At 46.1% G+C, this 27,788-nt stretch overlaps 2 protein-coding genes across 10 annotated transcripts in view; one reads left to right on the top strand and one right to left on the bottom strand.

Annotated features, from left to right (window-relative positions):
- Positions 1–248: 248 nt before the first annotated feature.
- On the bottom strand, positions 249–26,409 carry STYK1 (serine/threonine/tyrosine kinase 1). 9 transcript variants are annotated; one of them, XM_081176704.1, is made up of 10 exons: positions 26,255–26,409; positions 18,954–19,064; positions 17,878–18,021; positions 16,867–17,136; positions 15,327–15,508; positions 13,754–13,837; positions 12,134–12,342; positions 10,956–10,996; positions 6,668–6,764; positions 249–2,545 (listed from the first exon to the last, which is right to left on the bottom strand). In XM_081176704.1, exons 2-10 carry the CDS (start codon positions 19,018–19,020, stop codon positions 2,341–2,343), a joined length of 1,299 nt encoding a protein of 432 aa, XP_081032830.1. In that variant the 5' UTR covers positions 19,021–19,064; positions 26,255–26,409; the 3' UTR covers positions 249–2,340. The 9 variants fall into 9 exon arrangements, with proteins under 9 accessions (XP_081032830.1, XP_081032836.1, XP_081032837.1 ...); XM_081176710.1 differs by having other exon boundaries at positions 17,878–17,923; XM_081176711.1 differs by having other exon boundaries at positions 17,878–17,923; positions 18,954–19,054; positions 26,248–26,391.
- Positions 24,090–27,788, top strand: part of SYCE3 (synaptonemal complex central element protein 3) — a 13,705-nt gene continuing 10,006 nt past the window's right edge. The window contains exon 1 of the mRNA XM_081177042.1: positions 24,090–24,341. Coding sequence (XP_081033168.1) covers positions 24,150–24,341 — 192 coding nt within the window. The 5' untranslated portion in view covers positions 24,090–24,149. The remainder of the gene's footprint in view (positions 24,342–27,788) is intronic.

The raw sequence follows: 27,788 nt of genomic DNA, 5'->3' as shown, positions 1-27,788 counted from the left end.
AGTCAAACAAGTGTTGTTGTTGTTGAGTCGTTTAGTGGTGTCCGCCTCTTCGTGACCCCCTGGACCAGAGCACGCCAGGCCCTCCTCTCTTCCACTGCCTCCCGCAGTTTGGTCAAACTCATGCTTCGAGAACACTGTCCAACCATCTTATCCTCTGTCATCCCCTTCTCCTTGTGCCTCCATCTTTCCCAACATCAGGGTCTTTTCCAGGGAGTCTTCTCTTCTCATGAGGTGGCCAAAGTCTTCAGGATCTGTCCTTCCAGTGAGCACTCAAGGCTGATTTCCTTCAGAATGGAGAGGTTTGATCTTCTTGCAGTCCATGGGACTCTCAAGAGTCTCCTCCAGCACCATAATTCAAAAGCATCCATTCTTCGGCGATCAGCCTTCTTTATGGTCCAGCTCTTTATGGTCAAACAAGTAGTCCATGTTAATTTTTTCCAGCCATGATGGGCAAGGGTCAAAGGAGTATGTGTTTTGCACACTCCCTGCAAATGGTTTAACCACATTCTCAGGCCACAATAACTGAAATGGATTCCATAAATCGGGGGCGGCTGACCCAGAGGCCGTATCCGGCCTCCTAAGCAATTTCTAGTGGCGCAAGGCGTGCAACTTGATTTCATTTTTTTAAAAGCAAGAAACTGACCAGCAGGTGGCACTGTTGAGCCATACCATCACGCTGGTGGGAGCCCCTAATTTTCATGTTTTCAGTTGAATGGCATGGCACATCGACAGCATTAAAAAGAAATATTCCCCTCATGTCCCTGTCCTTATTCTCCCCATCCCCACTGACAAGTACTTATTAATTTGCAGAGTACCATGTACAACCAGATACCCAGATTCAGCCAGATAATTCTGCTCATTATTGCTAACCCTTCACAAGCAATTTTGGCAGGTGTTTCCTAGCTTAGGCTTATTGTGATGCAAATTCATTTTGCGCTTTCCCCCACCCTCAACTCTCTTGTAATGCAGTCTGAGTTATACTGCCACAAGCATGGAGGCTCTCTCTGTGTGATAATTTTGCAGAGAATAGATATTTGGATTGGTCCCCTCTCTGTGCAGCACATTCTCTCCCTCTCACACCCTTCCACCTCCTTCACTTGTCGTTTGAGCTACAGAGCGGTTTACTTGACGAAAAACTGAATAGGTGCACCTGTAGCTGAAAGGTCTCCCACGTCATGCATGCACACACATACAAAACGTTTAGAACGCTTTTTAAAACAGCCTCCTTTTAATTCTTTGTTTCTGTCTAATAAAGCAGGAACTATTCTAAGTGACTGTGCGTATCTGCAGTGTGCGCTGTGGCAAAGCCCTCGGTCTTCCTCACATCACCTGCGGTCGTCTGGCTTGAGAAGAGCATCAGTCCCTCTCCCAGGTGACACACGCTCTCTTCCTTGACAAATGCATTGCTCGTGGGAAGGCCCGAATGCCACAACTGCCACAGGATAACAAACGGACTTGCAGCCAACCTTCCCCTACCTAATGTCCTCCAGAAATTTTGGACTACAACTTCCATTAGTTCCAGCCAGCTCAAAACATTTGTAGGTAGGGAGCGGCGGAGCAAGCCAATCGGGCGCCTGGGGCGGCGTGCGTGCCCTGCGCCCAGGGTGGGACCAGCCGCCCGCAGAGTGGGGCCAGCCGGGGCAGGACGCTCTGCGGGCGTCCGAGGAGTCTGCCTGCCTCCTTCCACTCACCTGCCCTACAGCTGAGGGGGAGGCAGCAGGCGGACTCTTTGGGGGCAGTTCGGAGCCTGCAGGTACCCAAGCCACTGCGTCACTGCCAGGAGAGAAGCATAGCTTGGGCGTGCTGCAGGCCCCGTGGTGAGTGTTGCCCACCATTTTGTCACCCCCCTCAGTGGTGACACCCGGGGTGACCTGCCCCCCCCCTAGGTAGGGCAAGCAGGTTGGGAAAATCTGATGGAGATCAAACGCCTTTAAGCTCATAGGGCCAGCAGATTAACACAAGAAGACAAAGCCACCAATCAGCTATGCCCTTTTGGGCTTTCCTGGTCAGCCACACAGGCTACCTTCACCTGGTTTAGCCGGCCAGTCGAAGCCGTTTCCTGGGTAACTATCAATTCTTCATCTACTACTAAAGTTACAGTTCTATGAACAGTTGTACGGGTCACCCATTGAAGTCAGTTGGACATGCTTAGAATAAAATATGCACAATATCACACCTCTTCCATTACAGCAACTAAGAAAGGCTTCCTAACATCCAGTTTCATTTTCTCCTTCATCTTTCCATGGTGAACTGAAATGATGCCATTTCCTTTCTTGATTAGTCATAAGAAGCTACCATTTCGCAGAGTCTGCCTTCTGCACATTATGAAAAGGCACCTTTTTAGAACACTGTGTAGTCAGTGGCGAGATCTCTCAAGTCAATCCCGGCTACAGCAGCATAGAGCTCTGGCACAACCAGCTCCGGAATTTGCAGAACAGCCTGGTCATTGCTGGTCTTGATTCCTGTTTGCAGCCTCCTGATCAGCTCAGTGGGCGAAGGGCGATCTGTTGGAGTCCAGCGCCAGCAGGCCACCATAATGCTATACCTGTCAAAGAAAGCGTAGTGGTTCATCTCATGGATTTGACCTGTGCATCTCTCTTTATGCATCTTCCAGAATGAGGTGGCAGGGTGAGCAGACAGTTTCTGGTCTGTAACATTTTGGATTGTAAGTGGAGGGCTGCATATTTTTTAGCAGTCATAGCTGGTGGCGCTGTGGTCTAAACCACTGAGCCTCTTGCGCTTGCCAATCAGAAAGTCGGTGGTTCGAATCCCCGTGACAGGGTGAGCTCCCGTTGCTCTGTCCCAGCTCTTGCCAACCTAGCAGTTTGAAAGCACACTAGTGAAAGTAGATAAATAGGTACCGCTGTGGCGGGAAAGTAAATCGTGTTCCCATGCGCTCTGGTTAAACGTCATGGTCTTCCATTGCACCAGAAGAGGTTTAGTCCTGCTGGCCACATGACCCAGAAAGCTGCCGGCTCCCTCAGCCTGAAAGCGAGATGAGCGCTGCAACCCCATAGTTGCCTTTGACTGGACTTAACCGTCCAGGGATCCTTTACCCTTTTTTACCTATTTTATAGCAGTGGGTAAACCTTAGTCTTGGATGGAGGGGAGGTTGTAGTCTCTGCCTGCCCCTCCAAAATTAAGGTATATCATTCAAGGGACCTGGGAGGAATTGCTCCTGTCCATATACCCAGGTGGGACACAGCACCCCTCAAAGCGGAGATCTCCCCAGGGGTCTCCCTATTGATGTGGGCCATAGGACTCCCCTGCTGCTGGGCTGACCCCAATTCACTTCCGGCAGGCGGGTTGGAAGCCAATGGTTGTGCTCAATGCCTATGACAAACCTCTCACACCTGTAAACAGCTGTGGACTTAGTTGACCCAATTAAACTGTGTTGTGTCTATTCTTCCTAGCCAGTCAAGGGGTGCTAAAGGTAAAGGTAAAGGGACCCCTGACCATTAGGTCCAGTCGTGGCCGACTCTGGGGTTGCGGCGCTCATCTCGCTTTATTGGCCGAGGGAGCCGGCGTACAGCTTCTGGGTCATGTGGCCAGCAGGACTAAGCTGCTTCTGGTGAAGCAGAGCAGCACACAGAAATGCCGTTTACCTTCCCACCGGAGCGGTACCTATTCATCTACTTGCACTTTGACGTGCTTTCAAACTGCTAGGTTGGCAGGAGCTGGGACTGAGCAACGGGAGCTCACCCCGTCATTGCGGGGATTCAAACCACCGACCTTCTGATCAGCAAGTCCTAGGCTCTGTGGTTTAACCCACAGCGCCACCTGTGCCCCTCGAGGGGTGGTAAGGGCACCTGAATACGCAATGCTATCCCTGTCAAAGAAAGGGCAGTGGTTCATCTCACAGTGCAATGCATATTTAGGCATCTTGCATCACAAGGTGGCAGAGTGAAATGGCAGATTCTGGTCTGTACCGTTTTGGATTGTAGGTGGATAGCTACATATTTCCTAAACTCCCAGGATTATATCACAATCGTGTCCCTCCAGTCATGGAAAGGTTTTTTTTAATTTAGGGGACCCTTTGCAATAACATGAAAATCACCTCCCCTTTCTGTTCTTGGATGCCTCCTGTGGAACAAAGAGCCTTTTGTGAGCCAAGGGACACAGCTAGAGACAGCCCCCTCTGTCAAGAAATCTAGCGTATATGCTAGTTTGCCACGTGTAGAAAGAAATAACAAAGGATCCTACAGCACCTTAAAGACTAACAAATGTATTACGGGATAAGCTTTTATTGACTAGAATCCATTTCATGCAGGGAGTTTTCGATGTGAGGAAATATTCAAAATGATCTTGCACGCCATCCTGAAGTGCATAATACGTTCTTCTACTCCATCTCATTCTGTATATTGTGTAGCTTGGCTCCCTTGGGAGCCTTCTGTAACAAACTGTGACATGTTTATAATAAAATATAGAGTAAGGAACATAGGCACTTGCAGGCAGAAAACCAGGCATAAAGTGCTCTAGACAATTGCTTTTGCCTCATGTTTACTGTTGTTTTGCCTCATGAAATTAGTTTTCAGGAAGCCTTTTATTTGAGAGGTATATGACCCAAAGTAACAGGCAGAATGTAGACTTCAGGGCCAAATCACACAGCCCATTATTCATTCCCCCCCTTTTTTAAAAAAGGTGTGCTTAAACCAACTACATTTATTTTAAGGGGGGGGGGCAGTTCAGAGCCTTGCACCTATTTCCTGCCCCCCAAAACCCAAAGGAGCTATATTTTGGGGTGTGGGATGGGTGGGACCCTACCTCTGACTAGGGCAAATAGCAGCCACGGAGGAGAAGATATTTAGCAAGAAACTGGTGTGGTCCTCTAATCTGGATTGGGAGCATGTTCTGGATCAGTGGTGGGGAACCTTTGGCCTTCTGGATGTTGCTGAAATACAACTCCCATCAGCCACAGCAAGCAGGGTCAGGGATGATGGATGCTGGAGTTCAGCAACATTTGGAAGGCCAAAGCTTCCCCCATCTCTTCTAGACTGTGGGCCCAAGCCTGCTTTCACTTCAAAATAAGAGCGGCTAGTTTCAGGAACGCAATTTTTAAAACGGCAAATGTTTGTCCGTACTCTCATAGGGCAAAATACTGTGAGAATTTGTTTTATATCATAAATATGCAGAAATTTCTTCAAATCAAATTTACTGGAACATCTCTGTGTTCACTCACACGCTTCAGCAGGTGGGTGATTTAGTAGCACCCAATCTCTCTGCTCTTCTGCATTAAGACGGAAGTTGCGTGGCAACTTGACTTCCAGACTTCAGACTAGGTGAGAAGTCCCTCTTTCCTCAGCCCCAAGTGTGCGAGCGCGGCATATACCATATTTTTTGCTCTATAAGACACACCAGACCACAAGACGCACCTAGCTTTTGGAGGAGGAAAACAAGAAAAAAATATTCTGAATCTCAGAAGCCAGAACAGCAAGAGGGATCGCTGAGCAGTGAAAGCAGCAATCCCTCTTGCTGTTCGGGCTTCTGGGATAGCTGCACAGCCTGCATTCGCTCCATAAGACGCACACACATTTCCCCTGACTTTTTAGGAGGGAAAAAGTGAGTCTTATAGAGCAAAAAATACGGTAGATTACTGTGTGGGGGGAAAAGGATCAGCATTCTATTCCCCCTCACTACACTTATCCCGACTGCCACCCTTCTAGAATTTTTTGGGGGGCGGGTATCAAAGCAAAGATATTTGGCAAGGGAGGGGTTAAACCGAGGAGAGGAAAACAGCTCACAGTAGTGGCCACATCTGCTTTTGCTGCCCATCCACACTTCTGCTTGTTCCTATGCCTAGGAAGCACAGCTCTGAGCACTTGTCTGCTTGCCCCGCACCTTCTAGGAATGGGTCTGAGCAGGTTTGCCCTTGCTCTGTCGCTGTCCTCTGGAAAACCTGCTCTCTAGCGATAAATCAGAGCAAACACCAATCTGGAGAAAATTCTATTGACGTTTGCTCTGATTCAGCAGTAAAGATTGAGTTTCCTTGGGGGGGAAGCAGCAGGGCAAATCTGGATGAGCCCTATAGGGATGAAAGTACCATATTTTTTGCTCTATAAGACTCACTTTTTCCCTCCTAAAAAGTAAGGGGAAATGTGTGTGCATCTTATGGAGCGAATGCAGGCTGCGCAGCTATCCCAGAAGCCAGAACAGCAAGAGGGATCACTGCTTTCACTGCGCAGCGATCCCTTTTGCTGTTCCGGCTTCTGAGATTCAGAATATTTTTTTCTTGTTTTCCTCCTCAAAAAACTAGGTGCGTCTTGTAGTCTGGTGCATCCTATAGAGCGAAAAATACGGTAAGTCCCACTACATTCATTGGGGTTTATCCTCATGCAACTCAGTGGGATTTACTTCCAGGTGAGCCTTCACAGGTGTGGTCTGTTTCCTGGCATATGGAGCTAAGGGATGCAACCCTCCTGATTGAGTCACATGTAAACCACAGCTGTATACTTTTGTTCATAAAGGAGCCACGAAGTCGCTTGTCTTGGGGTGGGGGTGTGAAGGTTCAACATTTTTCAAATGCTGGCTCAGTTGCAAAGGTGCTTCTTGCAGATAGCAGGAAGGAAACAGAATGATCTGTGGTGGGTCAATCCTTTAGGAAACGAGGTAATAATTTAGAATAAAAGGCACAGCCCGCATTATAAGATGGGATGCGGAGCAATCTTACATGGCTGGCTGACAGCTGGAAGGCCTCTTCATAGTCTGCTGCCTCTGAAGGTGTTGCAAGATATCAGACGGGGGAACCTCTGGAAATGGTGGCGCTCCTGGGTGGCAAAATAAAATGAAAACCCACAAGAGTTTTTACACTAATTAAATGAAAACATTCATTTAAATCCAGATGAGACATGAGATGGTCTCTCATATGTGGTTTTTGTTTTAGTTGGAAGCAGCTAAGACAAAATGCAAATCGAAGTAAGGTTTCGTGTGGGGTGTTTTAATTTGACCATCCTTGATACAGAATCATACGGTTGGAAGGGGCCATGAGGGCTATCTAGTCCAACCCCCTGCAATGTAGGAATCTTTTGCCCGAAGTGGCTTCATGACCCTGAGGTTAAGAGCATCATGCTCTGCCAACCGAGCTATCCACTTCCAAAGCCTGCTTAAACTAAAAACTCAGTTGCAGCTTTGACCAGAGGATCTCACGCTCTTATAATAATAATAATAATAATAATAAATTTTATTTATATCCCGCCCTCCCCAGCCAAAGCCGGGCTCAGGGCGGCTAACAACGATCAAATAATCAGTCAAATAATCACACAATCTAAAAATATTTCATTATAAAAATTAATTAAATCAAATTGATGGCAACCAATTAAGCAGAATTATGTGCAGGTTGCCAGAGGAGGGAGTCAGGCTGCGCCCTGACCAAAGGCCTGGCGGAACAACTCTGTCTTGCAGGCCCTGCGGAAAGATGTCAGGTCCCGCAGGGCCCTAGTCTCTTTTGACAGAGCATTCCACCAGTTTGGAGCTGCAGCCGAGAAGGCCCTGGCTCTAGTTGAGGCCAGCCTAACCTCTCTGAGGCCTGGGACCTTGAGGATGTTATTATTTGCAGACCGTAGGTTTCTCTGTGGGGCATACCAGGAGAGGCGGTCCCGTAGGTACGAGGGTCCTAGGCCGTATAGGGCTTTAAAGGTTAAAACCAGCACCTTAAACCTGATCCTGTACTCCACCGGGAGCCAGTGCAGCTGGTATAATACCGGATGAATGTGCTCTCGCAGCGAAGACCCCATAAGGAGTCTCGCCGCGGCATTCTGCACCCGCTGGAGTTTCTGGGTCAGTCTCAAGGGCAGCCCCACGTAGAGCGAGTTACAATAATCCAGTCTGGAGGTGACCGTCGCATGGATCACAGTGGCTAGGTCAGGACGAGAGAGATAAGGGGCCAACTGCTTAGCTTGGCGGAGATGAAAAAATGCCGCCTTTGTTATAGCTGTAATCTGCGACTCCATAGAGAGGGAGGTATCGAAGATTACACCCAAACTCTTAACGGACGGTGCTGGCACTAATTGCACCCCCGCAAGAGATGGGAGTTGCCCCCTCGATCCCATATCGTCCCGCCCCAGCCAGAGGACCTCTGTCTTCGAAGGATTTAACTTCAACCGGCTCCCACGTAACCATCCAGCCACAGCTTCCAGACATCTGGTCAGTGTGTCTGGGGCCGAGTCAGGATGGCCATCCATCAACAGATAGAGTTGGGTGTCATCAGCATACTGATGGCAACCCAGCCCAAAACTCCGGACAAGCTGGGCGAGGGGGCGCATAAAGATGTTAAAAAGCATCGGGGAGAGAATTGCACCCTGAGGCACTTCACACACCAAGGAGTGGCGTGATGACAATTCCCCCCCAAGCGCCACCCTCTGTCCCCGACCAGAGAGAAACGAGCGCAGCCATTGAAGGACTGTGCCCTGGATCCCCACGTCGGCAAGGCGGTGGTCCAGGAGTTCGTGATCGACCATGTCAAAGGCTGCTGACAGATCTAGAAGAATCAGCAGCCCTGACCCGCCTCGATCCAGCTGCCTGCGGAGATCATCTGTTAGGGCGACCAGAGCCGTCTCGGTCCCATGACCAGCGCGGAAGCCGGACTGGAATGGGTCCAGAGCAGATGTTTCATCCAGAAACCTACCAAGCTGTTCAGCAACCGCTCTCTCAATCACCTTACCCAGGAATGGAAGATTCGAGACCGGGCGGTAATTGGATAGATCTGAGGGATCTAATGATGTTTTCTTTAAGAGCGGACGCACCACCGCCTCCTTCAGTTCCCCTGGGAATATCCCGGTGCCAAGGGACAAATTGATGATATCCCCCAGGGGGCCCCGCACCTCGTCTGGACACGCTCTAATCAGCCATGACGGGCACGGGTCAAGAGGACAGGTGGTGGGCTTTCCAGCTTGGAGGAATCTGTCCATATCGGCTGGAGATATCCGGTCAAAGTGGTCCAATACTGGACCCGAGGACAGTCGAGGGGCCTCCAGTTCCTTTATTGTATCCAAATTGGCAGGGAGGTCATGGCGGAGCAACAGGACCTTCTCCGCAAAAAAGCTCGCAAATGCCTCACAGCTGTGTGTCAGATTGTTATTTAAATTTGGCTGTCCTTCAAGGGACGTTAAAGACCGAATTATACTAAATAATTGCGCCGGGCGAGAGCTAGCGGATGCAATGGAGGCCGAGAAGTAAGACTTCTTAGCAGCCTTCACTGCCATCTCATAGGTTTTCATAAAAACCCTATAAGATGTTCTTGAGGCTCCGTCACGGGCACCCCGCCATACTCGCTCTAGCCGTCTGAGGTCCCGCTTCATTTTCCGAAGCTCCTCGGTAAACCAGGGAGCCCGGTTTCTGCGGGGTCGCAGAGGGCGCTTAGGTGCGATCTCATCGATGGCTGCCAGGAGCTGGGTATTCCAGCCCTCAACAAGCTCAGTCAATGAGTCGCCAGGGGGAGCAAGGTCCCGCAAGGCTTGACGGAATCTATCCGGGTCCATCAGCCTCCGCGGGCGAGCCCAAATCGGCTCGCCACCTAAGCAGGGTGGGGGTGGAAAGTCAATCCTGGCTTTCAGAGCGTAGTGATCAGACCATGGCACCTTCATCGAAGGAGACATGATCACATCTATACCGGCGCCAAAGATCAAATCCAGCGTGTGGCCTGCTTGATGTGTGGGGCCCGAAACAAACTGGGAGAGCCCTAGTGTCGCCATGGAAGACACCAGGTCCAGAGCCTGTGAGGAGGGAGTGGCATCAGCGTGGAAGTTGAAGTCTCCCAATACCAATAGGTTAGGGAACTCCAAGGCCCAGCCGGCCACCGCCTCCAGCAGGCCTGACAGGGTGGCTGCTGGTGCGCTAGGTGGCCGGTACACCAGCCAGACAGCCAAGCTCTCCTCGGAGCCCCACACTAGGCCAACACATTCAATGCCGGGGATCGATGGCGATGGTAGAGCCCTGAAAGAGCAATCTTCCCGGATTAATACTGCCACCCCTCCCCCCCGGCCCACAGTCCGTGACTGGTGGAGGACGGAGAAACCCGGGGGCGCCATCTCTCGTAAGGTAACAGTTACCCCTTCGCGCACCCAGGTCTCCGTCACACAAGCCAGGTCAACTCCCTGCGAGATAAAGAAATCTCGCAGGGTAGCAGTTTTGTTGCCTATAGACCTGGCATTGCACAACACCAGTGAAGGAGGTGAGTAATCCTTGCTCACCCTACCCTCGTCTCTTGGGATGGGGCGCAGATTGGAAGGGGTACGAGCATATCCATATCTCGATCCCCTTCGCCTATAACATCTGCCCCCGGCAGATGTTATCTAAAACAAATACTCAAACACATTTTTTAAGTAAACATGATTAGGATTGCAGCCTCTTCTCAGGATTGCTTTCCTCTACTTAACCTAATTGTAATGGTTCTAGGGGTTGCTTGTGTGTAAATCAACGCCACCCTTGGCTGGTTGCCTGAATGAACCCTTTCTGTCTGGACAGCCACGCGCCCGTGGCTGTCTCAATCGCTGGCAGAATCCGTTAGTGGGCGTTTCTTGAACTTCTTCCAGCAAAGAAGCTCTTTGACGCCTAGTCTCCGCCTACTTTCCCTGCGCGGAAGCCTTCTGCGCAGGGAAGGTGTGGGCATCGGAGGACCCGTGCTCTCCCCGCTGGTTCCCGGCGAAGAGTCTTGGAGCCACCTCGCTGATTCCCCCATCTGCCCCCCTTCTCCACTGGTGTTACACTGATTTCCTTCCTCAGAAGATGTGCTTAACAGACTGTGTACATGGATAAAGATATGAAGAAGGAAGGCCTGACTGGGGGGCGGGGAGGGCTGGAGTGGGAAGGGGGGGAAAGGGGGGGGAAAAGTAAATCGGAAGGTATTTTGAATTGATTTTGTTATGTAAGCTTGTATGTTAGGGTTGGCTTCCCCTCTTTCTATCTAGTTCCTGTAAAATGCCCATTTATTTGTGAGTCTTTGGCATTTATTCTCTACTTACCTAATGTGATCATCTCATATAGTAAGATTCCAAAGGACCATCTGCCATAAAACAAAACGAAAAAAGCAAAAGAGAAAATCAAAAAGGGTTAACAAAAGCAGTTGCTTCATACCTTCCACTGAGAGCTGCAGGGAAAGTACCTTAAGGTTAGTCTGGGCCCTACCAAATTCAAGGAGCCAGCAACTTCAGCAAGCACCAGGGGAGTCCTGATGGGTGTACATTGGAAAAGTTCAACTCTTTGCTAGCTAGGAGGAGCTGTTGCTGAACCACAGCGATAGTCAATGTGAGACCCTGGCATCCTGAGTGATGAGGACCTGATGATATGGGTAACAAAAATATCATACCTAATAAAATCCTTAAGAGAACAACAGCAGCAGCAGCACAGAGGATGTGGCATCATAACATTATTGGATTGTTTTGCTGGAGTGTGTCAAAGTGACTCGTGTCAAGTTGCACCACCGTAAGTGATGGAAAAGGTTTAAAAACTCTATTCCAGTCACTGATCAACGTAAGAGGACATTCGGAATTTCATTCGTTCAATCATTCATACTCTTATTCGTTCACTCAAACACCTTCTCACCTTCACACGCTCTCACTTTTGGCTGAAGATAACACCATCCTTAAACTATGGCACTGGTTGGATAATGGAACTTTATTCCAAAATGCTTGGAAGTTTATGAAGCCATTTTGGAAACTAGGTGAACAGAAACAAGCCAAATGTTCAATTCAATTAGCATAGGAAGAACCAAGGATTCTTATTCTAATTAATCTGATTGATTGCCTTCTCAGTACACTCGTAATATTAAGCTTATGCCATTTTCAATCTGTGTTACATTAGTGTATTGCATTTTCCTTTATGTTACTATGTCTTTCTTCAAAGTTCATGATACTAAATTAATTATGAAGAAAATATTATTCTCTGAAGGAAGCAATGTGTATCAATAAAACAACTGATTTGTTTCAGCCTTGAGTCTCCGGAGGGGTGGCTGTGTAGCAAAAAGAACTGACCAAACTTACACCCAACAGTGCAGTTGAGTAACCCAATATTATTGTTTGGGCTGAAGCAGTCAAATTACCAGCTGGAAATACGCCTACATCTGTTGAAAAACAGGCAGGCGTACTCTGGCAAACCTTTGACCAACAAGCCTAGCTTATGAGATATCTGAATGGACCCGTACATGTCTGACTTGATGTTGGGCGGTTTCTTCATAAGTCGCTCTGGAGCCTGCCACTTGAGGGGAACGGTTTGTGCGATGGAGCTGGGACCGCAGGTGTGGCCTCTGTACGCCAGTCCCAGTCTGCAGAGCTTCACAGTAAATGCATTGCCAATTAGGACATTCCTGGCTGCCACATCACCATGAAATAGTTTCTTCCCCTGAAGAAAATCCTGGAAAATTTAGAAATGATATGTTGTCAGCTGCTACATTGAGAGCACCTCTCCCTGTTTTAACATGAAGTATGCATCAACACTTACATCTAGATTTGGCAAGTCCTATCAGATAACCGGGCGGAAACAGAAAAAGTTTTAGGGACGCGGGTGGCGCTGTGGGTAAAACCTCAGTGCCTAGGACTTGCCGATCGTATGGTCGGTGGTTCGAATCCCCACGGCGGGGTGAGCTCCCATCGTTCGGTCCCAGCTCCTGCCCACCTAGCAGTTCGAAAGCACCCTTAAGTGCAAGTAGATAAATAGGCACCGCTTTATAGCGGGAAGGTAAACGGCGTTTCTGTGTGCCGTGCTGGTGCAGGCTTGCCAGAGCAGCTTCGTCACGCTGGCCACGTGACCTGGAAGTGTCTCTGGACAGCGCTGGCCCCCGGCCTCTTAAGCGAGATGGGCGCGCAACCCCAGAGTCGGACACGACTGGCCCGTACGGGCAGGGGTACCTTTACCTTTTATCAGATATTCAGCACACACAATCAAATTAGGTTTTAGAACAGGAAATCAGTTATCTTGGGGTGGGGAGAAGGTTTGGTTAGTATTTTCCTAGTTTCATACAGTATTTATCTCTTGCAAGGCTGTGCTTTCCTAGCTGTAGGCATGAAATTGTTTCATACAGTATTTATCCTTTGCAATGCAGCAGCACCCAGAGGTTTTCTTCCAGTTGTGTTAGGAATATAGGAATCTCCTTGGACCAATGGTCCATCTGCTCAGCACTGTCTCCTTGCTGTCAGTGACTCTTCAGGAGACAGGAATGTGTATTTCCCAGCCCTTCCCAGACATGCCAGGTATTGAACCTAGAAACTTTGCACGCAGATCATGTGCTCTGTCACGAAGTTGCAGCCTCCCCTAGCATTGTTACATCGGCAAGCGTGGGTCCAAGCTTCAAAGACTTTAGTAGACATTTTATTTTATTAAGTTTATAATTTTCATTTATTACAAATAAACATTTCAACAACAACAAAAATAAACAATTCTCACATATCAAACCTTGACTTCCCTTCCCTTCTTCCAGCAGTTCCATGAATTTACCCTCTTTTTCTTTTCTTCTGCATATCCCAATTAACTATTTATTTTTTTCCTCATATATGTTTTAGAAACTGCAAGTCTTTACAATAATACTGCTAATGTCTTAAGTTGTTTACAATTTATTTGCGAATATTCAATAAACGATTTCCATTCCTTAATAAAACGTTTGTTGTCTTGATTTCTTATTCTTCCGGTAAGTTTAGCCAATGCATAGTCCATTTAGTAGACATTTTATGTCTCTTGTGAACCAAACAAATTACCTAGAGTGGGTGTTACTCTCATGCTCTGAAAGAAGCTAGTTGTGGGTGGGGCTGGGCTTAATTAATAAACTTACCAGAGCTGATGCAATTTGTTGTCCAATTTTATAGACCTGTCTCTCTGTAAGATCAAGCGGCAATCCGTCCATGGTCACCACATCCTAGCAAGACAGAAACAGGTGGTTTGATACACACTCACTACTTCCCCAGGTAGTGAGATGGGAGGGACAATGCTACCAGATTCTTTCCTTTGGAAAAGGGGCAGTAGTGTCTTTCACGTTAGAAGGCACCTGGAGGGAAGTGCTCAGACAGGCCTGAGAGATGGCTGACCCTAAACTGGAGATGGACTGGGAGGGCACCCAGGGAAAAGGGAACGATGGCCTTGCATAGGCAGCCCTGTGTCTCCACAGGTAGCCACACATGAATAGGAGTGCACCTGGAAACAGACGGGTGTCTAAAGTTCTAAGTACAACCTACAACTCCAGACTGTTTCTGTACTCATCCTTCTTAACCAGAAAGTGTCACATTCCCCAAATTGCTATAGTTATTGCACTCCCAGCTACAGTATAACGTTCCCAGATCCTCAGCAGAATGGTAGCTTTAAAATATACTAATTTTTGCACACGTCCACTCCAGGTATTGGTTGCATAGATTTTAGCTCAATTGTTTACTGTACTACTATATATCTATTCCCACGGTCCTTATAGTTAGGGACCCCTGACCGTTAGGTCCAGTCATAGCCGACTCTGGGGTTGCGGCGCTCATCTCGCTTTACTGGCCGAGGGAGCCGGTGTACAGCTTCTGCGTCATGTGGCCAGCATGACTAAGCTGCTTCTGGGAAGCCAGAGCAGTGCACGGAAACGGCGTTTACCTTCCCGCTGGAGCAGTACCTATTTATCTACTTGCACTTTGACGTGCTTTTGAACTGCTAGGTTGGCAGGAGCAGGGACTGAGCAACGAGAGCTCACCCCATCATGGGGATTTGAACCGTTGACCTTCTGATCGGCAAGTCCTAGGCTCTGTGGTTTAACCCACAGCGCCACCCGCATCCCTCTTTATAGTTAGGTAGTTATTTATTATTGTTAGTTGCACCACAGTTTCTGAACAGTGAGAACTTTTAGGGTTCTAGATTGTACCTTGGTGTAAGGTTACCAGATTTTTTTCAATGAATCCAGGGAAACTTTTCAACTTTTCAATGGGTTTTGTATGGGGACTGATTTGTAAATCCGGGGACTGTACCCGGGAAACGGGGACATCTGGTAACCTTACCTTGGGGTGCTTTCCTTGGACTGAATGTAACTGTGATGCCACACTTACTTACACATCTATAGAGGCTAAGCTCAAGATGAAAAGTTCACAGCATTAGATCTCCAGTGGATCCTGTTCTCCCATTAAGGTTCCTTAGTACTCACAGAGAACAAGTCAAATCTCCTGTGTGTTTTATAGATTCACCTGTCTATTGTTCTCTTTTAAACATATACACACACCTTGGTGATATTATTTCCAGCCAGGGAACGGGAGAGGAAAGACATGCCCACTTCCAAAATAATCTCTGGTCATGAACTCCTTTGGCAACAGTTCACCTGTACGTATTACAATATATTGGAGACCGATCAGATCTAGCTAGGCACAGCCTTTCTTCAGACTTACCCTGCGGCAGGTCCAAAGGAAGTTCAGAAGATTTCCATTGGAAGCATCCTCCAATATCATGTAAAGAGGCATCTGGTGTACACAACACCCGATTAACTTAACGATGTTTTCGTGATTACCAAGAAACTGATAAAACTTAATCCTTTCCATAAAATCTTTAATCTCATGGGAGCTGGCAGACTCTGAAAGGGAAGTTAAAAATGAGTGAGAGACGCTGGTATGACTCTCTTAATCAGGGGTCAGCAAACCTTTTCAGCAGGGGGCCACTCCACTGTCCCTCAAACCTTGAGGGGGTGGTGGACTATATTTTGGAAAAAAATAAATGAACGAATTCCTATGCCCCACAAATAACCCAGAGATGCATTTTAAATAAAAGGACACATTCTGATCAAAAACACGCTGATTCCCAGACCACCCGCGGGCCGGATTTAGAAGGTGATTGGGCCGGATCCGGCCCCTGGACCTTAGTTTGCCTACCCGTGATTCTCCTTTGAGAAGGTAAGGAGGAAGAAAGGAAAGCCTACTCTGTTTCAGAGAGGCCCCAGAATGTTCTGATGTTCTGCCAGAATTGAGTTGTTTTAGCAGATGTTAACACCTAAAATATCTCAGGCATCTTGACCAGAGCAGAGCTATTATCTTAAGCTCCACCGAGAAGCAGAAAACAGATGGATTCTCATTTTCTTCTTGCTTCTAAATTCCACACACACACCCAGCTAGGTTTCATACACGAAAGAATAGGAACCATTTTTGTGCTAGAACTGAAGAGAAAGATCTTCAGAGGCTCTAGCACTGGTCTCTGAGCCTGGATGGAAATTAAAACGGCTTGCAACAGCAACACACACACACACACACACACACACACACACACACACACACACAGCCTTTGCAGAACAGCATAGCTAAACACCACATCACATATGTTAAACCCTCTGCAGGGGTGGCCAACTCCCAAGAGACTGCAATCTACTTTCAGAATTAAAATCTGGCAGTGATCTACCCCCGTTTTTTAAGGAGTTCAGCTCAAACTTGTTGAATTTTTTTGGGGAGGAGAGCCCTGTTTTGGGGGGGGGGTTAAGGTGCAGGCTTCTTGGGGAGGGGAGGAAGGCAAGGGAAGTTGGGGTTAAGTCACAAAAACATAGCTATGGATGAAAACAGCCACACAGAGGGAGCTCCGTCTTCCCTTCCTGAGTTCAAACAACAACGGAGGGCGGGACGAGGGGGCAGATTTACCAATGCAGAGGAAAGGGAGTCAGAGATCGACCGCGATCTACCAAAACATCGCAGGGATCTACCAGTAGATCGCAATCGACCTGTTGGACATCCCTGCAGAGGGTTTTGCAGTGTTCTCTGCAGTTGCAGATGCAGGACTGAACAGAAGGCATGGATTCTACACTATCAAAGCACCAATGTTACTTCTTTGTCTAGAGTAGACGGGTCTTGCCAGTTCAGTGCAAAGCTCCCACAATAAGACAGAGGCCAGCAAATAAACGAAAAGTTAAAATTTCCAGCCCTGCATGAAGCTGGATGGCATTTGCATTACCTTTCAAGGCCTTCAGTAAGACTGGCTGAGTTTTCCCAGGGTTGCTGGTCTTCAGCTCTGCTCTGTAGATTCCCCCAAAGCTGCCATTTCTTATAAGCTTCAGTGACTCCCAGGATATTCTCTCATGTGGAATCTCCAGCTCCTTGAAGGTTAAGGCTGCAGTTTTAAGCAAGGAACTCCTGGTTGTCTCATTTAATTGGATGGTAGTATGTTCTGATATTCTGACCGTTTTCCCTGGGCTTTTCTTCTTTTCTGATACTGGGGCATGACCTGTTAGCAAATGTAAAACTTGTGGTGAAACACAGAGTAGGTATTTCCCACTTGCCACCCCTTACATTTTAGTTTTAGCCATGTACTCTAACCCTCTGTTCTGGGAAATATCTTAAAACAGGATTTCAAAAAGACAGATGTTCTTGCAACACAAATAGCCAATATAAAACATTGGCTCTTTTTATTTATCAATAGAAAATCGTTGTTTAAAGAATGCCCCAAAAGAATGCATGGCATGCGGCAATGGAACTACCACTACATCCCCAGTTGGTGATTCAGATGCATTCTAGATCAGGCTTCTTCAACCTCAGCGCTCCAGATGTTTTGAGACTACAATTCCCATCACCTCTGACCACTGGTCCTGCTAGCTAGGGATCATGGGAGTTGTAGGCCAAAAACATCTGGAGGGCCGATGTTCAGGAAGCCTGGTCTAGATTAACATCATGGTGGAAGAGAACTATGGAAGCTATGTCGAGGCAGCACTGCAACATGAACAGGACTCTAAGTAAGAAGGTGGCATGTTCTCAGATCTGTAGGGGTGTGTCAGGTCTTAGGGTATGACTTGAAAATTCAAGACCTTAGTCACCTCAAGGTCTTCAGAGAAAGTACTGTATAGTTGTTTCCCAGCAACTGGTAATCAGAGGAGCACAGCACACGATCCTGGAAGTGGCATATAGCCATCATGACTATCCCTCCAAGTTTCTTTTCCTGGCACCTGACAATTTTGACAGCTGTCCTTACCTTCTTCTCTGGACTCTGGAGAATCCTGCTGCTTTGCCTTCATGCTCTGGTAATGGAGCCAAAGGATGACACTTAAGATAATGACAAATACCCCTATCAAGAGGACTGGTACAATGATTACTTCAGTCTGATTCTCTCGTACAACTGTCAATGGAAATAGCAAATGATAATAAAGTTATAATAGCTGGTGTTCATCTGGCTCATCACAAGCAGGTGTGCAGCGCAAGAGTTATTCAAGCTGTTCTCTCACTCTCTGCAACAAAAGCATCTCTCACAAGGACAGAAATGACAGGCCAAACGATCTATCAAGTGAAGATTATTCTGGCTTCTCAGACTGCAGCATAGTCACGATAACTTGTGAACATCTTGACCTTGAACATGTTAAAAACAAAACACTTGCTGTAAAGACCTGTGCCTAAAGATAATTTTCAGCTCAAAAGCTTGCAATCTTTTAGAAATGGTGGAAGGGGCATTAAATAAAATGACATTTAATTTATTCCATATTCCATATTCTGGAAGCCACATGCCCTTGACTCCCCAGGGTCCCAATCCACCAGAATTGCTTTTGGGTTTACTGACTTTAGACTTCACATACAGTACTGTACATAATTAGTGGGAAACCACAAAATTATAGTACTTCTTTGTTATCCATAGCCATGTATGATTTTTGACTTGTGGAAAGGGCCAGGGAGCATCTCTCTTCTCTGCCTTGAATGTAGCTATTATTATTGGTTTGCCAAGGGGATTGCTTATGAATATATGGTTTAAAATAAACAAATTACAGTTACACATTCTACTTGGTTGTACATATTGAGCTTAGCTGAAACAGTTAAGGGAAGACACAATGCAGGCTAGCACATAAGATGAGGAGAACACGTAAGAACGTTAAGAAGAGCCCGGCTGGATCACATCAAAGGCCCATCTTGCAAGATCGTTTTGATTAAGGAAGGCTGATAGAATTGTCCAACTAAGCCAGAAAACATTTTCTATAAACTTTTGATTTGCTGCAGCTCAGCATGCGCGATCTTTCCAGATGTATGGTGCACTAAAAGAGAGAAAGTCGTTTTCATTCTTACCACACAGTTCATCATTCTTCTGACAGTCCAGCAGCGTGCGTGAAAGCCTCCTTATTTCTCCGGCCATGTTTGGTCAAATTTGGCCTGCTCTTCATCAGTTGCTGGAGTCCACTACACAAATATAAAGGGTTAAGCAAAAAATGAAAATAAATATATTTTACTGGTGCAAAGCTTTTGAAATTCCAGCAGTGGACATAGGAAAAATACAGATTTCATTGGCATATACAAAAAAGAGAGAAATGAAAATTCAAGTTCATTCACATGAGCACTTAAGAAATTGAGTAACAGTACTGTCTAGACTTGAGAGTCCCCTGGACTGCAAGAAGATCAAACCTCTCCATTCTGAAGGAAATCAGCCCTGAGTGCTCCCTGGAAGGACAGATCCTGAAGCTGAGGCTCCAATACTTTGGCCACCTCATGAGAAGAGAAGACTCCCTGGAAAAGACCCTGATGATGGGAAAGATGGAGGGCACAAGGAGAAGGGGACGACAGAGGGCGAGATGGATGGACAGTGTTCTCGAAGCTACCAGCATGAGGGAGGCAGTGGAAGACAGGAGGGCCTGGCGTGCTCTGGTCCAGGGGGTCACGAAGAGGCGGACACGACTAAACGACTAAACAACAACAATGACTAAACGACTAAACAACGACTATACAAATATAGAGAAACTGATCAAACAATAGCAACTTGCAGTGCCTAATTAGTACAGCCTACAAGAAGCTAGTTGCTCTACTTCAATGACCATTTTGAATAAGGACCTAAATTTAGTTGAAATTTGGTTAGATACAGCAAATGTTCCAGACCAGGGCTAGGGTACATTTGGCCCTCCAGATATTGCTGAACTACAACTCCCATCAGCCCAAGCAAACATGGCCAGTGGGCGGGGTAATGGGAGTTTGAAGGGTTTGAAAACAATTCTGTTACTAGGAATTATCCTTAGCTGTCTAAATGTGCAATGTAAGACCCTTGTGTATGGATCTGTGCTATGCTCTATATGGATCAGCTGTCATTTTGTAATAGTGGTATCTTTCATTTTAGCATGATCGCAAAAATGGAAAGACGGAGGTATTGCAGCTGTTTTACTTTTTCATGTTAGTGGCATTTTCTGTCCCCCTCCTCAAAAGCTCAACAGGTCTGAGCTGCCCCTTTTAAAAAAGCTCTACAGCTTTGAGTTGCCCCCCCCCCAAATTGGGGGCACTGGGTGAATTTTTGCACCCCAGTGCTGCATATGCTAAAGACGGCCCTGCTATGCCCTGAATCATTTATATATTACCTCCCTGATAATAGAGATTTTTTGGTTTTGAAATCTTTTATTATATTTATTTTCAATTACATTTTCATACTCACCGACATGATGAAAATACTAGCACTCTGGTATACATGCAATACTCCTACTCTCATTTCAGTAATCATTACCTGGCCTCATTTAACACATTGACACTCATTTAACACTTAAGGCTTTATAATAGTCTGTCTTACACTGGCCTCTGAAACTAACCTGACCATAATAATTCCCCCCTTTAAAAAAATGTTTAATAGAATGTTTTATCTCACAATGGGACTGCTTTTGCTTACAGAACAATGGGTAAGTAGAAAGTAGAAAACCTACATTTTTGGGGAGTGGTTCCTATGTCAGTAAACAGCCAAAGTCAGATAAGGGAAGTCAATAAAGTATCATTCCAAAGCTTTTGAACTCACCCTGTGAACAAACAAGCTAAATAAATCTGCCACATCACAAAGTCACACCCACCCCACCACATGAGACAGGCACATGCAGTTGTATGCTTGAACAGCTATGTGTAGGCAGTGCATATGCATACAAAAATGAGGCATGTAGAAGGGTGAAACATGCGAAGAAGGAAATAGATGTTATCTGCATGGCACAAAAGTAATTCTTAAAACATTTACCCTAGCAAGGTGGGGAGTTTTCAGGCTGCAAAATGTCTTGTGGCAGAAGCAAAACAAACACAAGATGCAAAGACTTAATTGTTGACTATGAAAGCAGTATCTTTCACACTTGTCTGTTCTTGGGGGGCAGAACACAAGAGGAGCATTCTTGGAACAGATCAGAAGTCCACATGCAACAGGGTGCAAAAACATCAGCCTCCCTCCCTGCTCATCTCCTTCCATGCCACTGAAAAGTGCCACCCCCAAGTAGCCAATGAGATCCACCTGCCATGAATGTTCCTAATTACATTTATCTCAAGTTATCTAGGCCCAGAGCTGATAGTGAACCCCATGAATTATTTGTGGGAGTAAAAAAAAGTTGGGCTGACCTTGCTGGAAAATCGAAAATTGTAGTTGACTTGACAGTCTCTCCTTGCCTATGAAACCCCCTTCTGCCTTCACCAATGGCTTGGCTAGATGGGCAGGTGTGTGCTTTCAGGAGCCACTAGCCGGAAGGTGCTGTGAGTGCTTTCAGGCCATGGAGTCCAACTCTTCCTGTCCATTTCCAGGCTGGCAAGGAGTGTATACTATTAGTCACTGATGCCAGCAACAACGAACACTACCAATCTGGCAGCAGGAAAGGTCAGTGTCTGAATATGTCGCCAGTTTGGTCCTGCACTTGGAAGACACAGCTGCCAAACAGTCCTAAGCCTTCCCCCCAACTTTGGGGCAGGGTGGTGGTGGGGATCACTGCCCACTGCTCAGTGGCGTAGCGTGGGGGGTGCAGGGGGGCCGGCCGCACCGGGCGCAACATCTGGGGGTTAGGGTTAGGGGGCGCAAATTACTTGCCTTGCCCCGGGTGCTGACAACCCACGCTACGCCACTGCCACTGCTGAAGCTTCCAAGTTGGGAGGAAGTTTGGATGTTTGTCAAGCTCATCAAATGAAGACTCTATACAGTTGTCACAAGAGGATTTGCTACTATTAGTGGCAGTAGTTGTAGTAGTGGACGCGGGTGGCGCTGTGGTCTAAACCACTAAGCCTCTTGGGCTTGCTGATTAGAAGGTTGGCGGTTCCAATCCCTGTGACGGGGTGAGCTGCCGTTGCTCTGTCTCAGTTTCTGCCAACCTAGCAGTTTGAAAGCACACCAGAACCAGTAGATAAATAGGTACCACTGTGGTGGGAAGGTAAACAGCATTTCAATGCGCTCTGGCACTTGTCATGGTGTCCCGTTGTGCCAGAAGTGGTTTAGTCATGCTCGCCACATAACCCTGAAAGCTGTCTGTGGACAAACGCCGACTCCCTCGGCCTGAAAGTGAGATGAGCGCCGCAACCCCATAGTTGCCTTTGACTGGACTTAACCGTCCAGAGGTCCTTTACCATACACACACACACACACACACACACACACACATATACACTGCACCTTTCCCCTGATGGGACTTACAGCGGCTTACAAATAAAAACAAGGATCACTAAAAACCATTAAAAAACAACTAAACATTAATGAATTACAACTGTTGTTTCGGTTTATAGACTTTAAAAGCTCCTTCACAAGGACTTGGGTGGTTCTGTTTTTTGTTTTTGCTTATATTATTGAATAACTTCGGTTAAGTACTATGTAAACTGAGGGTGCTATATAAACAACAAATGATCTAAAAAATGAACTTCAAAAACATGTTGACTGGACTGAGTTTGTTGTGCCCCTGATATCTTGCAGGCCCTCAGCACACTTCCAGACCCAATTCTAAAGGTCCTCCTATTCCTCCCCCTCCTTATTTAAAGTCTGTGAGATTGCACAATCCACATATTCATCAGAAGAGTCTCTTTGTTTCACATAATAGTACAAAAATAACTTCAGAACTATTTTTACAAGCATTTTTTGAAAAGTCAAGTTTATGTGCATCTTTTCTGAAGAGGCATTCAAAGTGGGTTCGCAACAACAACATTGAGTTCGTGACAAAGAGTAATGCAGTGTTTTTAAAAAGGACAGATCCTAGGATGACTGAAGCAAACCATAATGGCTAGAATGGCCCAGCTGTGCCAGAATAATCTAAGATAAGCAGACAGAAGCCAGATAAAAACACATGAAGTAAAAAGAAACATCACTGCAAATGATGTAGATAAAGGCAAATGCTGAAGTACAAGCATGATGTTAAGCTCTTTGTGCATCACAGACAAACACAACAGCCACCTGTGAACTGCATGGTGACAAAAGCAGAGTTCATTGTCTCCATGCTACATCGTTCCTAATATAGGAGTTACCATCTGCTTCCCCACCAAATATTTGTGTGCATGCAAGCTGCATCTACAGACTTTTGACGATTTCATATGTCCAGTGTAAAGATATATGAAATACATTATTTTTTATCAATCTAATGCCATTTCAAGATAGAAAACAAATAATGACTAAACATTACTTTGACACTCCAAAATGATGCAAATGAAAACATTTTAAACAGGAATAATAATGACTTTCGCCATGTTTCCAAGTTATTAGGTATAAAATAAACAAACAGTATTCACAATCTAATCTGTAATCCGTCCATGGTTAACATTTGCATGCACGCGTGCGCACACACACACACACCTTCCCAAATGGTAAAAGAGATGAATTTATTGACAATTAAGAAGAATCTGTGATTGCATAAATGCATTAAAAAGAGCTGTGAACATTAATCACAGAAAAACAGAAGAAATTTCTAATCCTTAAAAAGTGGGATGTATAAACCTACCCATAAAGTAATCAAAGTAATGGTTTACAGTTCTATATTCAGAATAGTTTCAACGATTAAAGTCAATATTACAAAAAAAAAACTTCTAAAGGGAAGTTTTAGAAAGTTATGAAATAGAATCAGAAGCATTCATCAAAAGACCTGTAGTCAATCCAGTTTACTAGTTTATTATTAATTAAAACTTCCACCATTTGCAAAGTGATCTGTTATATCTCAGGCCAGTTTCTGCTAAACTAATTATCAGCATATGTGATACAATAAAACAGTTCTATGAAGGAAAGCAATTTAGTGCTGATTTAGAGGTGATGTTTTCAAAAAAAGCCCTTACCAAGGTAGGAGCTGCACTTGGCGGTAAGAGATCTGAAAAGCTCTTATCTATGCGCTGGCCCGGGTGCGTGCAACTTTTGCACATCAATATTCTATTGCCCAAGTACTCACAGCAACACTTCCTCATATTTTTATCTAGATACTATATAAACATTCTCCATTCACCAACGTCCCCTGAGCATGAACAGACGCAAGTGGATAGGACAAGGCTGAGTTGATCTCTTGGCTGAACTGCTATATATGTGCTTGAATGTTTGTTTTAAAAGATGAAGGCTTGGATCTACCCCAGAAGGACACTGACTACACCTTTAGCAAACTTACCTGTGTAGACAAGAACTTTCCCATTCTGAATGCTCTAATGCTTTTGTTTGAACATGCCCATCTATTGTGGATTAGGAGAAAATGTAACGTGGTTTCAAGAGCAGACCTTTACTCACAGCAGGTGAGTGCAAGAACTTCCTTCTCACAGTTTCATATACAGTACCAGTTTGAAAAGTTGCCTACTCTAGGCTGCAACTCCAGGGCGCAACCACATATGTTTCTGTAGATGATGACAGCAGCAATTACTGTATTCTAAATCAACTGAGAAGAAAGCTAGCAGGTTAAGCGCTAGGAATAATTCCCTAGATTATCTAAGCCGTTTGGCAATGGAAGACGCTGCCCAGTGAAGTGTTTCAATTTCCTTCAAGGGTTTCATGTAAAACCTGCTCAACATGCCTCTCTTATTTACTCCCTTTGAGGCTAATTCACTTTGCAACCACTGCTTGAAGCTATTCTTTCTCGGATACCAATACTAACACTTCAAATAATAGTCTGCAAGATTGAGAAAACAGAAACCACACAGCAAAACTTTGAAGGTATTACAAAGCTTGTCAGAATTCATCAACACCTTGAAAACTGGAACAAATTATTGATTATGTGTCATTAACCTAGCAACTACCCCTTTCCCCCCTGCCACTGCAGGATTTTCTGATTTCTCTAATCTGCTGCCTCATAGCCTGTCCAAGGCTATGATTACTGAGCCGTGTTGGTCTGCCATAGTCAAGATAAAAAAATTCCTTCCAGTAGCACCTTAAAGACCAACTAAGTTAGTTCTTGGTATGAGCTTTCGTGTGCATGCAAACTGTGGGTAAAAGCCTCAGCGCCTAGGGCTTGCCGATCGAAAGGTCGGCGGTTCGAATCCCCGCGGCGGGGTGCGCTCCCGCTGCTCGGTCCCAGCGCCTGCCAACCTAGCAGTTAGAAAGCACCCCCGGGTGCAAGTAGATAAATAGGTACCGCTTACCAGCGGGAAGGTAAACGGCGTTCCGTGTGCTGCGCTGGCTCGCCAGATGCAGCTTTGTCACGCTGGCTATGTGACCCGGAAGTGTCTTCGGACAGCGCTGGCCCCCGGCCTATAGATGTGAGATGGGCGCACAAACCCCAGAGTCTGTCAAGACTGGCCCGTTCGGGCAGGGGTACCTTTACCTTTACCTTTAAGGTGCTACTGGAAGGAATTTTTTTATCTATGATTACTGAGTTATGTTTCTGAGTCCAGAAGTTCTCTGCTGGTGATACATGCTATTCTGACTCATTACTCTTCATTACTCATTCAGTTCTTTTGAACTCTGTCCTCGAATGGGATCATGCTATTTTATTTGTATCATAGGTTATGCATTGGTTAAGCCAGTATTTCAGGTTCCTGACAACACGCACAACTAGGAAAAAAGTATATTGCTCCGGCAGAGCAGTCTCTCTTATTCTGGGGAAGTCAGAAGTTTCTCAATTACAAAAGATAAACCTGGCAGAAACATGGGATGATAGCAAAGGCAGTTGATCTTTTCTAGTCTCCCAGGATACAACTGCACTCTGCAAAGGAAACATGGGTTCCCCAGGTCCATGTTTCCTTTGGAATATTGATATAGGGGAGGCATTTGCAAAAGAGAATCAGAAGGCAGAGTTACTTAAATCTGCTTATTCTGCCTGAGAATTCTTCCTGTCATATGTCCTGATCATTTTTTATTTTTTATTTAATAAACAGAGATAGCAAGAAATCTGGTTCTGGGTGAAACCAATTGGTGCAGAGTGCAGTGAAATGGAATTTACAAACAAGAATTGGTCCCTCATGCAAACTGCTTCCCTTTCATTTTGTGACATTCTGGTTTAGAATCATGTTCAAATACTTGGCATAAATCCACAATCTACCCCCAACAGGCCCAAAGAACATTTTATACCAAATTTATTCTTTCTGATGAGAAAAGGTCTCATTGGAGAGGCTGAGCACAAGCGATGGTTAGAGGCAGCCCAGCCTTCCTCCGAAGCAACACTCCATCCCAGTGCCTCTTTCACACATCTCTGATAAAGTTTCTCACTCCTTACCGCAAATCCTATTCTTCTTATATTTAGAATCCTGAGGGCTCCCTACACAACGTTGTCCATCGGCACATCCCTTCTTCATTCATCATCGCAGAGCAAGATCCCAGAACAAAGAGCCTTTCTCGATCCTGACTTAAAGATTCTTGTTCCACCGCAATGCTAGAAGTCATTTCCTCAGCCACATCGATTAGCATATCATACCCCTATGAACAGGTTATGCAGGTGTGCAGCAACATATTTGTTCAGCTACGTAGTTAGGAGGAGGCAGTGGCTGCTTTGCAGCAGGAAATGGTGCTCTCTGCTGTATGTAGCACGAGGGAAGAAGGGATGAGGAGGGAAGACAAAAACCAGGCAGCTCAGGCAGCAGTTATCAAAGTTTCAAATTGTTATGAATCTGTGGTGTAAGACACCCTGAATTCTGGATTGAGTTAGTGTTAGAACTGAATTAAAGTTTTCCAACTTTAGAACCAGGAACTAAGAAGACTCCTGCGTTTTTACAATAGACCCAAGCAGTGGCGTAGCGTGGGTTGTCAGCACCCGGGGCAAGGCAAGTAATTTGCGCCCCCTAACCCGTGGATTTGCGCCCCCTAACCCTAACCCCCAGATGTTGCGCCCGGTGCGGCCGGCCCCCCCTGCACCCCCCACACTACGCCACTGGACCCAAGTGGTATGATGGACTCACTGATAAGCCTCTGTCTCCAACTTTGCGGGTGAGAGGAATTCTACTTTTTGAAATACGGCAACCCTACTTCCTCCCTCCTTCAGGGGATAAAAGCCAAGGGTTTAGTCTAACGGGTTAGAGTTTAGAATGGCAGTTAGGAGTTAAGGAACAGTTACTAAGCAGTGGGCTGGAGAGAAAGTAAAAAAAGCAGAAAGTCTGTTTTGAATCCAATGCTGTGGCTATGGGGGAGGCCAGTACCTCTTGGAAAGTGATGATGAACAGCCCTCCATTGGATTGCATATATGTGTAAATAAACCACGTATCATAAAGACACCACAGACTCCACTGTGCCTCATTATTCCAAAAGGAAACACATGCCCTGGTAAGCGTGCTTAGTATCCCTTGATTCTCACACTGCTGCGGAGACTGGCTTGGCGTGTAACAATATTATTATAGTTAATGAACGCGAGGAACAGAAACAGTTGACGGAGAGGAGACGCTTGAAGGGCTGGGGTGGCCTTGCTTCCTAGGTTTCTTCCTCTGCTGTAAATTGATGGAATGGTTGTCCCCAGATTACATCTGATGGAGGAGCGTTCCTTCTCATGGAAAGCAATCTAACAGCTACTGTGCCACACAATGCCACACACCCGTTTAAAAATTAAAAAAAGAGTTGCAAATGACCTGTGAATCTGCTGGCCCCCTGAAGTCCCCAGGTGCTGCCATGAGTGCCTGCCGGGCTAGTTGCTCGCCTCTCCCCCAAATTACAATTTTTGTTGTTGTTGTTTAGTCGTTTAGTCGTGTCTGACTCTTCGTGACCCCCTGGACCAGAGCACGCCAGGCCCTCCTGTCTTCCACTGCCTCCCAGTTTGGTGAAAC

This window comes from Podarcis bocagei (genome assembly GCF_964188305.1).
Source record: "Podarcis bocagei genome assembly, chromosome: 17".
Lineage (NCBI taxonomy): Eukaryota > Metazoa > Chordata > Lepidosauria > Squamata > Lacertidae > Podarcis > Podarcis bocagei.
The sequence above is the reverse complement of the archived record's forward strand: the minus strand, read 5'-3'. Positions and strand labels throughout refer to the sequence as shown.

Excerpts from the sequence above, each read along its gene's own strand:
- STYK1 (XM_081176704.1), bottom strand. The coding sequence starts at position 19,020 with ATGGCCGGAGAAATAAGGAGGCTTTCACGCACGCTGCTGGACTGTCAG. Across the intron at positions 13,838-15,326 it reads TCCTTTGGACCTGCCGCAGG|GATGTGGTGACCATGGACGG; the intron begins GTAAGTCTGAAG and ends CTGTCTTGCTAG. Across the intron at positions 6,765-10,955 it reads ATATGAGATGATCACATTAG|GAGCGCCACCATTTCCAGAG; the intron begins GTAAGTAGAGAA and ends TTTGCCACCCAG.